At 42.3% G+C, this 16,486-nt stretch overlaps 1 protein-coding gene and 1 long non-coding RNA gene across 10 annotated transcripts in view; one reads left to right on the top strand and one right to left on the bottom strand.

Annotated features, from left to right (window-relative positions):
* The window catches only part of DRAM1 (DNA damage regulated autophagy modulator 1), a 79,219-nt gene extending 70,807 nt beyond the window's left edge, over positions 1 to 8,412 (bottom strand). For 7 of the 8 annotated variants that reach the window (XR_005836726.1, XR_005836725.1, XR_005836724.1 and 4 more), the window contains exon 1: positions 8,158 to 8,412. Coding sequence is in view for 4 of the 8 variants with exons in the window: in XM_040637377.1 (XP_040493311.1) it covers positions 8,158 to 8,288 (131 nt within the window). In the remaining 4 variants the exon portion in view is untranslated. The remainder of the gene's footprint in view (positions 1 to 8,157) is intronic. The other variant, XM_040637378.1, reaches the window with a different exon arrangement.
* On the top strand, positions 8,072 to 14,081 carry LOC103676502. 2 transcript variants are annotated; one of them, XR_005836728.1, is made up of 3 exons: positions 8,072 to 8,207; positions 12,177 to 12,254; positions 12,675 to 14,081. It is a non-coding gene; the product is annotated as an uncharacterized LOC103676502 (long non-coding RNA). The 2 variants fall into 2 exon arrangements; XR_572150.2 differs by lacking the exon at positions 8,072 to 8,207 and adding an exon at positions 8,597 to 9,713.
* The last annotated feature ends 2,405 nt before the right edge of the window (positions 14,082 to 16,486 follow it).

The following is a 16,486-nucleotide window of genomic DNA, read 5'->3' as shown; positions in this document are numbered from 1 at the left end:
AAAAGATAAAAATGTATATTGTTGTTTATAAATATGCTTACATATATACTTAAATATATCTTACAAGATGAGTAATGAGTATTCTATGGATTGTACTGATGAACCTTGGGCATTTTGCATCCCTGCTCATATATATTAGATATTGTTGAATGATTGTATGTAAATAGAGTCCAAAATTATGTAAGTCAAGCCAATAATATATTTCTAGAAAGTTGAGATTTGAAATATTTATTTTCTGTTTCTGTATTTCTGATTTTTTCACTATGATTATTACTTTTTTATTTTAAAAGCATAAAACACGCCTTCACAAGTTATTGTCCCTGGAAAACTCCATATTGTGTAACCGTACAAACAGAAGTGAAAAAGTATGATCCAAAATGATATGTACAAATAGATAACGGGGATCAAGAGGTACAAACTTCCAGTTACAAAATAAGTCACAGAGACGAAAAGTACAGCATAGGGAATAGAGTCAATAATATTGTAATAATGTTTGGTGACAGATGGGGTACTACGCTTACCCTGATGAACACGAAGTAATGTATAGAATTACTGAATGACTATAATGTACAGCTGAAACTAATATAACACTTCAATAATAAATTAATTAATAAAATAAAATTTTAGAATAATATGTAGGAGTGAACCCAATTTTATAAAAAAATAGGTGAATATAAACATGGAAATGTAGAAGTACATAGACATGTAAAGCTTGTATGAACTTGTAAAGAAATGAGAAATTCCTAGGATTCCTAGAATGTTGGGTTCATGTTTGCTCTTTATTTCTATAATATAGTTCTTTGTTTTCTGAAAAAAAAAAAAGTTTCTTATGGCTTGTTTCCCTCTCTCCTGTTTTTCTTTTCCCCCTTCCCATATGTTCACTTGTTTTCCTTCTTAAATGCCACATATGAGAGAGATCATATGGTATATTTGTCTTCCTCTGACTGACTTCTTTCACTTGGCATAATATACTCTAGCGCCATCCATGTCGTTGCAAATGACAAGACTTCATTCTTTTTGATGGCTGAGTACTATTCCATTCCATATATATACCATATCTTCTTTACCCATTCATCAGTTGATGGACATTTGGGCTCTCTCCATAGTTTGGCTATTGTTGATAACACTGCTATAAATATCCGGACCCCACTCTTATGGTTGAAATGGAGGCAAAAATTGCCTGAAATGCAATGTAGTTAGTAATAAAAAAAAAAAGCTGGTTTAGGCAGAAGTCATCACAAATTATGGTGGCTCAGTCGTTGAGTGTCTGCCTTCAGCTCAGGTCATGATCCCAGGGTCCAGAGCCCCGCATCTGGCTCCCTGCTCAGTGGGAAGCCTGCTTCTCCCTCTCTGACTCCCCCTGCTTGTGTTCCCTCTCTCGCTGTCTCTCTCTGTCAAATAAATAAAATCTTTAAAAAAATTATGTGGATACAAAAAAAATTATGTGGATACATACACATGACAAGCAAATAAATGTCCGCACATTCATTTGCCTACCTGTTGACATGGCTGAGACCATTATGTGAGCACCAGTCCACCGTGTGTCTCCCTGGCATATAAACCACATCTACTCCGAATGATGTCATTTCTAGTTTTTGGTTCTTTAAAGTAGAAGGAAATCTTAAAGATGCTTTTGAAGCAATTTAAGTGCAGAATCCTTCTAGTTTTTTTAAATCACTTTTTGTAAGTCTTTCCATTTGTCATAAATACGACTAAATAGAACGCAATTTTTTGACAACTTGTCTCTTTTGAATCTTCCCAAAGCATTCAACAGAATTTTCTTGAAAATTACAATTCTTTTTTTGCATTCACAGACCAACAGTTTATGTACAGTGAGTTAAATCACGTAATTACAATAAATAAAATACAACTGGCATAAATGCATTTGGGAACAAACACAGCTGGCATTGGATAAGCATACAAAGAAACAGGTGAGAGAAGCCGACAAGCACCCCAGAGAGTGACCAGTGTTGGGAGAGGCTTTCAGAGACCACTGGCTTCAGTCCGTGTATTTTTCAGAGAATGAGGTTACCAGTTAACCCAGCAAGTTGACTGAGGTTGATTAAGAAAACTTCCACTATACTGGCACCTGACTGGCTCAGTGGATACAGCGTGCAACTTTTGATCTTGGGGTTGTGAGTTCAAGTCCCACGCTGGGGGTAGAGATTACTTAAAAAATAAAATTAAAAAGAAACCTTCTGCTATAATCACAAATAAACCAATTACTTATAAAATTAGCCCTCAAACAAATGTCCTTTCCTACTTAATCCTAGCATCTATCCAGACCAATGTGGACTGGTCCCTTGATGATACTATTAGCAAATGCTTACGGAGAACTTATGTTCTTGCGCCAGGGTGTCAATGAGTTCTAAGTGAGTTCACATGTTAATTCATAAGGGATGTGCTATTACTAACCCATAGAAAAGCAGAGAGAAATCAAGCAACCTGTCCCAGGTCCTACAGCGAGGGCACACAGTGGAGTTGTATTCTAACCAAAGTTGCCTGCTCCAAAGCTGTTCCTCTATCCGATAATGTAAGTCAAACTGACCACACAGTGAGGCTGCAAATCTTGTAAAACACGGAGAATTTCATGAAGTTGACAGAAATGGTGTTGGAGAACAGGAGGAATGGCAGCCCAAGCCAAACAACAGTGAGCACGGGCAGAATCAGTCAACAACTGAAGGGAGACGAGCAAAACGGGCATAATGAAAGCAGGCCCATCTGGCATAAATTATCTCAGCATTCAGCCACTATTTCCTAAGCACCTACTACGTGTCTGGCACTTCCATAAATGCAAGGGATGCAGCAGGGAGCAAAACCTAAATCTCTACCCTCATGAAACTCATATTCTGTGCGAGAAACAGACAATAATCAAGATCAGTATCCTTACACACAGACTGGGATAGGCCGGTGATGGGTAGTAAAGAGGGCACGTATTGCATGGTGCACTGGGTGTTATACGCAACTAATGAATCACACGGAACATTGCATCAAAAACTAAGGATATACTGTATGGTGACTAACATAACATAATAAAAAATTATTATAAAAAAATATCCTTACACACAGATTAAGAATGGTCATTGGAAAAAGTGAAGTCATAAAACATGTCTGTGAAAATGAGCCTCTTCATATCTCCCTTCACAAGACAAATGTGAAATCAAGGACTTCACATAATCATAAAACTGTCTTGGAAAAAGTATATACCCTTCCCTTAAAAAAATCCACACCTGAATCATTTTAAGATTTTTGTTTATGATAAGAATTTTGTCTTTTCATTTTGCTTTGTTCATTACAAGATGTGTTCATTATAATGAATTTTGTTCATTATTAGAACTAGCACCTAACTGTGATTATAATCTAAATTTTATGATAGGTTTTTTTTTTTTTTAAGATTTTATTTATTTATTCGATAGAGATAGAGACAGCCAGCGAGAGAGGGAACACAAGCAGGGGTAGCGGGAGAGGAAGAAGCAGGCTGCCAGCGGAGGAGCCTGATGTGGGGCTCGATCCCAGAACGCTGGGATCACGCCCTGAGCCGAAGGCAGACACTTAACGACTGAGCCACCCAGGCGCCCCTAAATTTTATGAATGTTAACCAAGTGAAAGATAAAATAATTTCCCTAATTTGTAGATTCATTTTTGGCGTTAAAGACCCAGCCTCCTTTACTTTGTTTACTACGCCATTTTGGTCTCCGTTTTAAGGTGGCTTAATTCTAGGTGACCCAGTTTTCTGCCACCAACCACCGAGCAGGTTTGTGGTCATGAGAAGGAACAACGGGAGTGGCCAAAGACCACAATCTACCCAGCAAACAGTACTTGCACAAAAATGAGACTAGGTTAACAAAAAGCCACCAGGATGCAGAACCGACAAAACTTTAAAAATAAAGGGCCATAGAATATACTGGAAGCATGAGACACAGGCCAAAGAAGAAGATACAAAAGAGAGTGGCTTATCAGCTGGGAGGAGTTGATCAGTAAAGTTGATTCAAGATAGCCTGAGAGATTTGGTCACAGAGGAAATATAAGAAACCATAACGAATTAAGTATGATTGTGCTCGAGAATGTGGGTGTGGCCTTGCAAAAATTCAAACTAATCCTTTGAGGTTGACTTTTATTCGTCCTTCGTTTTGACAACCTTAAGGGCATTAATGGTTTCCTAATACAGAAACATTGCACTATACTCTTCCAGCTTGTTAAATTTAGTAGCTGCTTGAATTGCATGTTTCTAATTTAATTCTTGATAGGGAATCAGTCTGTGTGACTAAAGAATAAATATGTAGAACAAGGCATGCCCGGCTCAGCAATGCCGCCTTTGGGAGAGACTGGGCAGAAGACACATGGGATCTTTCTGCATTATTGTTTTATTACTGCATGCAAATCTACAATTACCTCAAAATAAAAAGACTAATTTAAAAAAGTATGGCACAGGGATGCCTGGATGGCTCAGCTGGTTAAGCGACTGCCTTCGGCTTAGGTCAGGATCCCAGGACTTCTCCCTCAACTGGCTCCTTGCTGAGTGGGGAGCCTGCTTCTCCCTCTGCCCGCTACTCCCCCTGCTTGTGCTCTCTCTCTCTCTCTCTAATAAATAACTAAATAAAATCTTTTAAAAAATAATTAATTAAAAAAATAAAAATAAAACAGTACAGCACAAGGTCTTATTCCCACCCTCTTTTCCACCTGCTGAAGTCTCACTGACCATGACCTCCTCCCTCCATCACACACAAACCACTTTTATTAGTTTCTTTATGCAAGCAAATACAAGTATACACTATTACCCCCTACACCCTCTATCTCCCCTCACCCCCACCCCATTAATGGTAGCATATTTTGCTCTGCATCTTGCTTTTTTCCATGTAACAATGTATTGGAGATTTTTCCATACTAATGTATTAATTTAAAAAGAGTATTCTATGTAGACAGAGCTTTCCTTTGACATATTCTTTGAATAAACCAATTTATCTAGTCAGTCCTCTCTGATGGAAATCTGCATTGCTTCCAGCCTTTTGTTAGTAAAAGCAATACTGTAAGTAATCTTGCAGATACATGTTTGTCATTTTGATACATGCCAACGTCCCTCCATAGAGACTGAATCTATTTACATTCCCACGAGCAACATATGAAAGCCTGTTTCCCCAAAGTCTCACCAATAGAGTGTGTTATCAAAATTTAGGTTCCTGCCGATCCAATGATGAAAAATGGCATCAGTGAGTTTTAATTTGAATTTTTATTCCATTCATGAAGTTGAGCATCTTTCCACAGGTCTAAGAGCTGTGGAACTGAATAAATTTGCCCATTTATTCAATATGCTGCAGGATGACAATGTTACAAGAAGATATGTGATGAGGAAGCTGAGTTTGAATGTCATATTGGAAAGAAGTCCTCCCAGGATTATGGTTCTTATTTAAAATGCAATGGCTCTTATTTAAAGTGTTCACGTTTTGGGGCACCGGGGTGGTTTAGTCAGCTAAGTGACCGACTCTTGATTTTGGCCCATGTCACAGTCTCAGGTCCAAGGACTGAGCACCGCAGAGGAGGTCTCCCTGCTCAGCAGGGAGTCTGCTTGAGGATTTTCGTTCTCCCTCTGCCCCTCCCCCCACTTCCGTGTGTGTGGGGGGGCGCGTGCACTCTCTTTCTCTCTCAAATAAATAAATTTTTAAAAAATAAAGTGTTCAACATTCTTAAAAAATAAATAAATAAGGTGTTTAACATTAAGAAATGCCAGAACATCAGACTGGTTTAACAATGTCATCACGTAAAAACGAAGCATCCTGAATACATCCAAATCACTGATCAATGACCAGTGATCTTATCAAGCCTTCCCTAAAGGTATGTGGCCCTAGGGGGAAGAGTAACTGTATCAAAAATGAGTGCCCAAGAAATATTAATTCAACAAATATTGAAAGCCCTCATGGATCTTACATTCCAGTGAAGGAAGACAGATAAAGTATATAGTTTGTTAGAAGATGATAGCGGCTCTGGTGAATAACAAGACTAGATATGGGGGACCAGGAGCGCTAGCGTGCAGTTTTAAATAGGGCAATCGGCCTCACCAATATTGGAACAGAGGAGGTGAGGGGAAAGCCTGACAATTTCTGGAGGAAGAGCATTCTGGCAGAGGAAGAGCCAGCGCAGAGGTCATGAGGAGGTGGTGTGCCCGACAGGCTCAAGACACAGGAAGGAGGCCAGGGCAGTAGGAGGGAAGTGGAGGGAGTGGGGGTAAGGGGGACCAGGAGGCACTGACAGCACAGATGAGTTATAGCAGATAAGGTCGAACATTTCAAGGGCCAAATGGATAAATCTGGCATTACTCCCATCACTTCCCGGTATCTCATTCTTAATCTAAATCTTGCCTTTGCCTCAATGACTTGGTTTTCTAGGAGGGGCACATACAAGGGAGTGCTCCGGCCAAGGAGGCAGAGAGAGCAGACAGCCTGAAAGCCCCCAGCACCTGAGGGCAAGCAAAACATGTGTTTGCTGTTTGAATGTAGGCTGCTGGCTCCTGGCAACAAGGTGACAATCTCCAGCCTTTTTCTCCCATAACTTCAGCTTTTCCTAAGGGCTTCCTTTCCTTGAATACCTATTCTTTGGACCATCTGTGATTTGAGCATCTCACAAGTGGTTCATCTTGTCAGCTCACTTCTCCATTTCTGAATGTCTTCCATTTCAACTTCGCCTTGTGGTGTTATTAATCACAACTATATAGGATATCTCCACAAAGATTCAAGCCCTCCTGCCTCTGACACTCTTCCCCGCCTCGCTCCCCCGCCCCCTGGCCTTTGCCTGCCAGTGAGTATCAAATACTATGGGTTCCTGAACTTTAGATCCAGGACAAACACAGCTATTATTTTCTCAATAAAAAGAATTGTAGGGAGAGAAACTCCCCCCTTTTACACAAGTCTAAGAGCATCTATCAGCTCCAGAATCAAGAGAAGCTAGACAATGCCATGTGAGACTAAGGTGAGCCATGAGAAACCAAGTCCAGGATTCAGCAGGGCACCAGGTCTGATGGGAAAGTCTCCTTGATGCCCGGAACACCCCTTGAGTGGGCAAAACCACCACCGTTAACTGCTTCTCTGAACTATTCTTCACATTGCTCTCCTTGCTTCAAACTCTAGTCTTCTTGCCTCACCTTCGTTTCCCCTTCCTTGCCCACAAACATTACAGAACATTGCTCACCATGCAGCACGGCTGCAGGAGGGAGAAGCCCTACAATCTCTATGATCATACAGTGGTAACAAACCTTGGTTGTCACCAACTTTATTATTTCCTCACCAACCAACGCAGGTCACAGCACTTGGATAAGGATGGATCGTTCTAATGGTTAAGGAACGCCCATTGCCATGGGGCTAGGCACAGAGCTGGAAGCCATTTGAAGAGAATGAAGATGTCCTGGGCGCTGATGAAGTGACCCTCAGGAGAGGTAAAAGCCAAAACTCATGAAAAAAGAAACGGTGTAAGGACAACCCAAGAGATGTCATAAGTTGCTGACGATTTGAGGGCTCTGACTTTGGGGGCGCAGTACCCGGAGGGATCCTGGGCAGCTCCATCCAGGAGAGCTTAAGCCCGCTTCCCAAAGACCTGGAGGTGACACAGCCTTCTTTTGGATTGGACGGATCTGGGTGTGAACTCTGCTTCCACCATTCCTAGCTGTGACATCAGTGTCACACTGATGATATTTCAGCGTCTGCTCATACTTACTTTCCTTGCATGAAAAATAAGCCGGACATCCATCGCGAGGATGTTGGGAAGTGGAAGTGAAATATGTGAGCTGTTTTAGCACACACCTGGATCTGCCTCTTACACACTCAAAAAATGGCATCCATCAGGCCCCATTCTTGTTTCAATACCGCCCAAGAAGCATCTTCCAGGGATTCTGTCCCACGGTCCGTCTGAAGTTCTACTGTCTATCCTGAGCCCCTCCCGACGCCACTGGGTTCAGTGGTCAGTGTTCAGGATAAAGTCAGAACCGCTCGGCTCTGCACCCGCTGCCTCCCTACCCATCCCGGCCGCCAGGAGCGCGCTCCCCTCGCCGCCAGACGTGGGTCTCCCCGCAGGACGCCCCCCAGCGGGTCTGGACCGTTCCCTCCCTGACGGCAGCTCTGCCCCGCGGCGCCTCCTCCCGGCCCCCGGCCCCGCCGCCCAGCCCGGCCTCACCTGATGTAGGGGAGGAAGGGGTTGACGTGCCCGGAGAGCACCGCCACCACGTAAGAGATGATGAAGGCGGCGGACGACCAGGTCACCAGGAGGAAGGGCACGAAGGCCATTCCCCTCAGGAAGCACAGCATCGCGCGGCCGCCGGGAGGGCGCTACGCTCTGCGGGGCCGGGCGCGGGGCGCGGGAGCCGCGCACGTGCTGGTCCGCAGGCGGCGGCCGGACCCGAGGCTCCGCGACGGCAGGGCAGGCCCGGCCCCGGACGCAGGGAAGCGCGGAAAACGGAGCGAGGCGGCAGGCGGCGAGGCGGGCGGCCGGCCGGGGGTGGGTGGGGCGCGGGCCGCCCGGGCTTGTTGCGAAACCAGTGAAGTCACAAAGCGGCGGCCCCGCGGGCTTGGAGGCGCGCGGCGACCTCCCCGCGGACGCAACGTGGGAGCGGCGGGGACGCGGCGCCGGGCTCCTTTCGCTTTTGGTTCGGACTGGGCGGGGGTCTGCGCGAGCGGGCGGGGGGTGCCCGGACCCGTCCCAGCCCGCCCTGCCGTCCTGGCTCTTGCGCAACTCCGGAGAAAAGAACAGCTCCTCCCGGGCCCTCCTTTTCTGGGGGTTTCCGGGGTATGGGGCCTCGTACCCCCGGAGCGGAGGGGCTTCCCTTCCGTGGTCCCACCGCCTGCCCGTCGCGGCTTGAGAGTGTGGCCACCGTGTGGCGACATCCACCCCATCCCGCTGCTGCTGCAGGGGTCCGGACAGAAGTGTATGGGTCTGACGTTCACCAACTCACGGGGCACGGACGTGGCACCCACCTCGATGGTGCCCACGAGAAAACCTAGAGTGTGTAGGAGCCGGTGAGAGTCGTGGTGGGGCTGAGAGGCAGCCCAGCCGGAGTGGCCGCTTGTGCCTCATAGTTCTGCTTTTCACTAGAGCGGACCTGGAGTTATTTCCTAGAAATTAGATTTCCCTTTCTCCTTTCACGGATCAGGGTTCGCCCATGCTGGGAACCATGACGTAAGATGAGTAACGGTAACCTCATCTCAAACACTGCAAAAAGGATTTGTGTTCTGGAGGCGCTTGTGAGCATGGTGATGTTGAGGGATGGGTTATAGATTCTGAGCCCAGGGCATGTGTCGGAAGGCACTGGGTCATCGGTGACCAAACGTGCGTTCATTTCAGTCACATAACCATTTCTTGGGTGCAAATCCTGCTAGGGGAAAGGGTACAAACATTAAATAGCACCTTGGGGCCAGAAGACTGACGTATCAAAATTAAATAAAATTATATGGAATATTAGATAGAAGATAAAAAAGTGAAAGAGTTGGCAGGCGGGGGCCAGTGCCCGGGAAAAGGATCAGGGAAGTTTTCCTGACAGATGATATTAGAGTTTTTGAAAGTAAATGATTGCTAACCAGGCAAAGAAAGGGGAGACTAGCATTCCAGGCCAAGGAAAAAGCAGGAGAAAATGCACAGACCATGGAGATGCTTGTGTTTCTGGAACAAGAAAAAGCACTCAAGTGTAAGGCAGAGAATAGAGAGGTGGGCAAAGAGACCATCCCACAGGAGCCCTGGTAATTATTTTTATTTCACTTTATATTTTTGCTTTTTCATAGGAAATTATAGGAATATGGACAGATATGTATTTCAAGTATATCATTGTGGCTGTGGGGGGAGTGACCACCGTACTGAATACAAATTTAAATTAAGGCTTTTTAAAAATCAGAGGAGCTGCCATCCATGGTGATCCACCTTGCATCTGTACCTTGATTTCTGCATGTGGAAAACCACTCTCTTCCCTGGTCTTCCTTCCTTTTCCCTATGCCCTTCTTGTTTTTTTTCCTACTCTACTACTGATTCATCTGATTTTAAAAACCTTCCGAGGCAAAGAAATTACATCACATGGAGCTCACCTGATCACCTTACCCTTTTGTTGCTTATGAGATTCCCTTAAGCAACCCAATTGGCTAATAACTGTTAACACAAACACAGTAAGAGTTGTCTGACTATAATGGTACTAGGTATTTCATTGTTTAAAATAAGTTTGTACACATGTATATATTTAAAATAGGTATATAACTATAACCATGTATACTACATATAGGGCCAAGCAGTGTTGAGAAGCATAGTGCTGCTTTCCCTTCTAAGAGCCTTCCATACCATAGATCATGAAATGCCCTCTCCCTAGAATAGTAAAGTTTATGATGGTAAGAAATACAAAAGTCCTGGAAAACAACCTTACTGGTGAAGGAACCCAGAATATGTCACTTCAAAATATGCTTCTTGGACATGGAATTATTTTGAGCTGAAGGCAATTAAGCTGCAAAGAAGAAGGAAAATTTCTCTACCCTCCTCCTTTCTGTCTAAAGGAAGGATGTAAATTTCCTTTGCTGCAGACAGCTCTAAACTCAGCTCAGAGATGGCACCAGAGGAACTGCAAACAAACTTTGCTCTATTGGTTCCCCCCATATACTTACAGTTTCTGCCCTTGGGACCCTAAAACCCTTTTCCTCTGTCCTGTCATTACAAGTTGATTGTTCCCTTGTTAAGATGCTATGCAGAGTTCTAGCCGCCACTTTGAGCTACCCATCCCTGAGTTTCTCCCATGCATACAGATGACCCTGGAATAACACAGATTTGAACTACACAGGTCCACTTATATGCCAATTTTTCTTTGGTAGAGTACCGTGCTTTCTCTTAGAATTTCCTTGACAGTTTCTTTTCCCTAGCTAACTTTATTGTAAGAATACAGCATATAATAGCTATACATACAAAATATGTGTTGACTATGACTGTGTATGTTATCAGTAAGGCTTCCAGTCAACAGTAGGCTGTTAGTAGTTAAGTTTTGGAAGAATAGAAAGTTATACATGGATTTTCAACTGCATCAGGCTTAGCGCCCCAACCCCCATGTTGTTCAAGGGTCAACTGTACATGAGATATGCATATTAATAAAATTTGGTTTTTCTCTTATTAATCTATCTTTTGATATAGAGACCCAGCCAAGAACCTAGAGGAATAGAAAAAAATATATATCTTTCCTCCTCTACACTAGTTATCTTTAGGATTTTTAATAAAATTTGTGCTTCTCCCCTTGAATTAATTCCTGATTTTCTCTCCATCAAAGCCACACTGACTCAAAGTAAGGGTCTGATTGGACTGCCCTTTAGAAGAGGAAGGCATTCTTCCTCGGTGACCACCATGTATTTAAAGACAGTATGCTTCCTGATCTAAATAAAGTTCATGCCAACGCTTAGGTATCATCTCCTTTTTATCACTGAGGAAATAAGGCTCAATGTCATGCAGCTAATGAATGAGATGCAGAATTTGAATCCAGGTCTATGTGTCTCAAAAGTCTTAACCGTAACCATTATGAGGAACTATTCGAATTCCAAAACTCCAGAATTTCAGAAGGAAACTCCTTAAAACATATGCAGTTATCTTTTATTTTTATGTATTTATGAATACTTTAGGATTTGAAAAAATTTCAAAAAATTACACAATATTATCTAACAATAAAAACAATAGAGAAGCATCTATAATTCTTTGCCAACAGGTCAACTTTCAATTTCCTAATTTCCGTTTAGTTCTTACTCTTAGAAATATTCAAAATCGAATTGTAATTACAAATTTTTAGCTTTATTATTTTTTAAGATTTTTTCATATATTTGAGAGAGAGAGAGCGTGAGCATGAGTGGGGGGAGCGGCAGAGGGACAAGCAGAGCTTGGCCCAGACTCAGAGCTCTATCTCAGGACCCCGAAATCATGACCTGAACCAAAATCAAGAGTCAGATGCTTAACACACTGAACCACCTAGGCACCCCACTTCATTATTTTTATGTATGAAATATCTACTCCATGTTGTTATAATCTTTGAGTTACTGCTTTTCATTATTCTATATTTGTCCATCGAATTAATGAAGTATAATTTACCTCACTGCCCCCCAGTGCTAAACATTTATGTTAATCCAGGTACTTCCCTATTTTCAGTAACATTCTACTAACATCTCTATTTCTGTGTTTTCTTTTTCCTTTAGGTAAATTTCCATGAGTGGGATTGCTGTGTCAAGGGGCAATATGAACAACCTAAAATCTGTAAACATCCTAAATTATTTGTAAGTATTATATCAATTTCATTGCTTCTAATAATCTGAGTGTTTCCGTTTCATTATATATCACCTCTATGTATTTTTTAAAGATTTTCATTTATTTATTTTTAAGTAATTTCTAGGCCCAATGTAGGGCTTGAACTCACAATCCCGAGATCAAGAGTCACATGCTCTACCAACTGAGGCAGCCAGACGCCCCTCTATGTATTTTTAATGTTCTATAATAGCTTTGAAAATAATAACTTGATATTTTAGCATACCTCCTTTTAAAGTTATTGACCCCTTATTTCATTGCTGTGATAGAGACCACTAGCTACCCAGCGCAGGATCCATTTTTTTCCTTTCTCCTTAGTAATAAACCCTCACTTTAGAATGGACACATTTTGCTCCACACAAAAGGATTACATTTCTCATCTTCCCTTGCAGCTAGGGGTGGCCATGTGACTTGGTTCTGTCCTATGGCATGTAATAAGTGTTATGTGGTATAAGAGCTTGCTTAGAGGAAGCTGACTTGCAACAGAATGGGATGGTTAGACCCCAGCAGCTATCTTGGAGTATGCAGTCATCGACCTTGAGGAGAGAAACCCTAAGTGAAAACAGTGGAGCAGGAAGATGGGTGCCTACTGACATTATGGAGCTGCTGAGATGTGACCCTGGATTGTCTAGCTCTGGGCTTCTTTTACGTGAAAGAGAAATAAACTTCCATCTTACCTAAACACTATTATTTGGGGAATTTTCCCTTACACATAGCCACAACCAATACTTCCTATATTGTTTATCACATCCCCTTTACGATGTTTCTAAATCTCAGGTACCCAGTTGTTTGATGGGCCATATTCCTAGAAAACAAAGTATGAATTCATTATTCTACATACCACCTTTGAAATACTGTACCGAATCCTCTTGTAAATTACCCCATAATGTATCCCTTTTGTAAACCTGGATTTGCATATGCTAAATTTGCTTAAGAGGCTTGTTTACTTCTTCTACCAGGTAATGATACTTTACAAACTCAAACTGCGGCCTTTCTGTTTCCCTCTTAAAGTGTGCTTTTACATCCCTGGAGTACTTAAGGCACTATATTATGTTATCCTCGTTGAATATTAGATATATTTTTTTGAAAATTTATTTTTAGGAATAATTTTAGAAATATTTTTAGAAATAATTTAAGGTCTTGAATGATACTGGCTTTCTCCAATGAGTATTTTACTTCTTGCCTGCACCAGGGATGCTTGCTTGCTGTTCAGCATTATCTGAACCCCATTTTAGGGCTTGAGGTTTTCTATCCACCCAGATACCTTGAAGCCAGACTTGCGGTGTGTGTGAGGACTGGTTGTTTCTTGTTCACCCCTCCTTCAGCCCCACAGCCCTAGCCTCCACGACTCATGGTCCTGACCATAACCTATAAGGTAGTTGAAAGCCCTGCTCCACGGCCTCTCCTGACTAACGAAAGTCCCTAAGCAAACACAATCCCAGAGCTGGGCTCATTCCTCTGGATTTCTATTCTTTTGGGATATCTTGGCCCCAAAACTCATAATTTGGTTAAATCTTTGATGCTTTTAGGAAGGTGTTTTTATACTTCCCCACATTTTTCATTTGTCTGAATTTCCTAGTCCATCATTTTTTGAAGCAGAAGCTGGGGAACCACAATAAGGCCGTTTATTTTCTAGGAATACACCGTATTTCTTGTAAGAGCAACTTAAAAAAATTCACAGTTCAGCAGTTTGGTCACTTGTCATTACTCTGCTCTTTAAAACTAGATCAAGGGGCACCTGGGTAGTGTAGTCGTTAAGCCTCTGCCTTCGGCTCAGGACGTGATCCCGGCATTATGGATTCTGAGCCCCATATCAGGCTCCACCACTGGAAGCCTGCTTCTTCCTCTCCCACTCCCCCTGCTTGTGTTCCCTATCTGGCTGGCTGTCTCTCTGTCAAATAAATAAATAAATAAATAAATAAATAAATAAATAAAACTAGATTGAAGACTATAAAAATTAGCACTGGTAATTCCATTTCCCTCATCATGTCTTTACTTACTGTATATATTTTTATCCACAAGCAGTAAAAACTTGAATTATTTCTCCATTCTAAAAGTTGCAGTATCCCCTCTTGTTGAATGTGGACTGAACTTAGTGATGTGCTTTTAAAGCCTAGAGTACGGAAGGGAAATAAAGTATCTCTACAGAGGAGAAATCTGGCAGATACCACCTTAATCAGATGATCAAGGTTAGTATCACCATAATAAATTGATACTCTATATATTCATAAAATAAGATACAATAATAGGATATGATGAGAAAGTACATCCCCTGTGTGGTATTTCCTCCAAAATGCACACCTGCTCTGTGGTTTAATCATAAGAAAACAAATTGAAGGCCAATCTATAAAATACCTGAATAGTATCTTCAAAGTGTCAAGGTTATGAAAAACAGTAAAAGATTGAAAAACTGTCGACGGGTTAGAGAGGACAAAGGAGACATGATGACTAAGTGCAATATGGTATCTCAAATTGGATCCTGGAACAGAAAACCTCAGTGGAACCTTAGTGCAAAAACTGGTGATGTCTGGACAAAGCCTGTAGCTTAGCTGATGCTAATGTGAGATGTTACCAGTAGGGGCAACTGGGTCACATATATCCATTTCCGTGACATCTTTGCAACTTTCCTACAAATCAAATTATTCCAAAGTAAGTTTGCTTTTAAAAGTTACAGTAATTTAGGAGTGCCTGGGTGGCTCAGTCAGTTAAGCATCTGCCTTGGGCTCAAGTCATGATTCCAGCGTCCTCGGATCAAGTCCCGAGTCAGGCCCCTTGCTCAGTGGTGAGCCTGCTTCTCCCTCTGCCTGCTGCTCCCCCTGCTTATGCTCTCTTTCTCTCTCCTCTCTCTCTCTGATGAATAAATACATGAAATCTTTAAAAAAAATAAATATATTGTTGAAACAAAACATACATCGTGGCAGAAGTGATTAGTTCACCTGGAATCAAGGTTCCTCCTCCTTTTTCATTGGAGCTCTTGGTGGGAAGGGATTTCTCAGACAGGGACTTCATTTCCTCCTGGTGGGATCATACTAGTTCATGCCAGTGGAAGATGTGAGTCACTCTCTAGTGTAGGTGGTGAAAAAGCCAGTATGACGTCTCTACTTTCTCTCCTCCCCCATCAGCTGGCTGGATGCCAGTGCCCATGATGACCTTGGACGCCACATGTTATGAATGGAGACCATCAACCTAGGTTCCTGAACAACTTTGTGAAACAATGCACTCCACCCAACCCCTCCCCCCAAGCACCACCATTAAGAAACACTCCCTTTATATAGATGAGGAATTGAATTTTTGATTCAATTTATGATTTCTGGGTCTTTCTGCTATAGCAGCTCGTATTACCTTAACTAGTATGTACATCTACTTCACTTGAGTCTCCCGCCTTCCCTAAACATCTTAACTAGGTTGACATTACAAGGTATTTCTAGATTCACAGAGGTAGGCAGAGGTTCACAAACATTGCTATGAACAACAAACACAGGAGAACTAAGGGAATAAAGATTATTGTAATTCAATACATTTAGAATTAAAATAGTATATTTTTCAATGAATGGCAGGGTCACGGGGGTCTTTCCACCCAATGGCATGTCACCATCCTTCTTCCAAGAGTCCTTTGAAAAAGTCAAGTAAATTTATCAGAGTGAATGTGTGGTACCATAGCGCTGAAAAAAAGGGCACACATGCTAATGTGTATCATCTCTTTTAAAAGCACTGTAGGTAAGCTCTCTCCTTTTTATGATCAGGAAGAAATTTAAAATATGCTCTTGCGGGAGGGGTTAAGTAGAATCACTTCCCTGTATTCCTGCTCCGGGCAAAGGGACATTGTCACCATGGGGATGTCATGATACAGGGAGTTGGTCATTGTGTGAATGGCCCACCGTGTGTGTGTGTGTGTGTGTGTGTGTGTCTTTATTACTGCAGGGACCCCTGAGTTGTAAATGGATTTTGGGCCCTGTTCCCAGGTGTGGGAAGGAGTTACCTCTCTGTATACAAAGGCAGGAAATTTCAACATTGTCTCAACACATTTTGAATAGGACCGAGATTACAAAGTGAGCCAGATTTTTCTGGTGCCTAAACTACACTCACTTGAACATAATTATCCTTTAAACATATATTGTTCATTTTCTTTTTAGATTGTTCATCTGGCAAACTTCCTTCAGGGTATTCTCCTAAAATGTAAATTCCACAAGGACAGGACTTTCTG

Source organism: Ursus maritimus, unplaced genomic scaffold, assembly GCF_017311325.1.
Source record: "Ursus maritimus isolate PB19 unplaced genomic scaffold, ASM1731132v1 scaffold_21, whole genome shotgun sequence".
In the NCBI taxonomy this organism is placed as follows: Eukaryota; Metazoa; Chordata; class Mammalia; order Carnivora; family Ursidae; genus Ursus; species Ursus maritimus.
The sequence above is the reverse complement of the archived record's forward strand: the minus strand, read 5'-3'. Positions and strand labels throughout refer to the sequence as shown.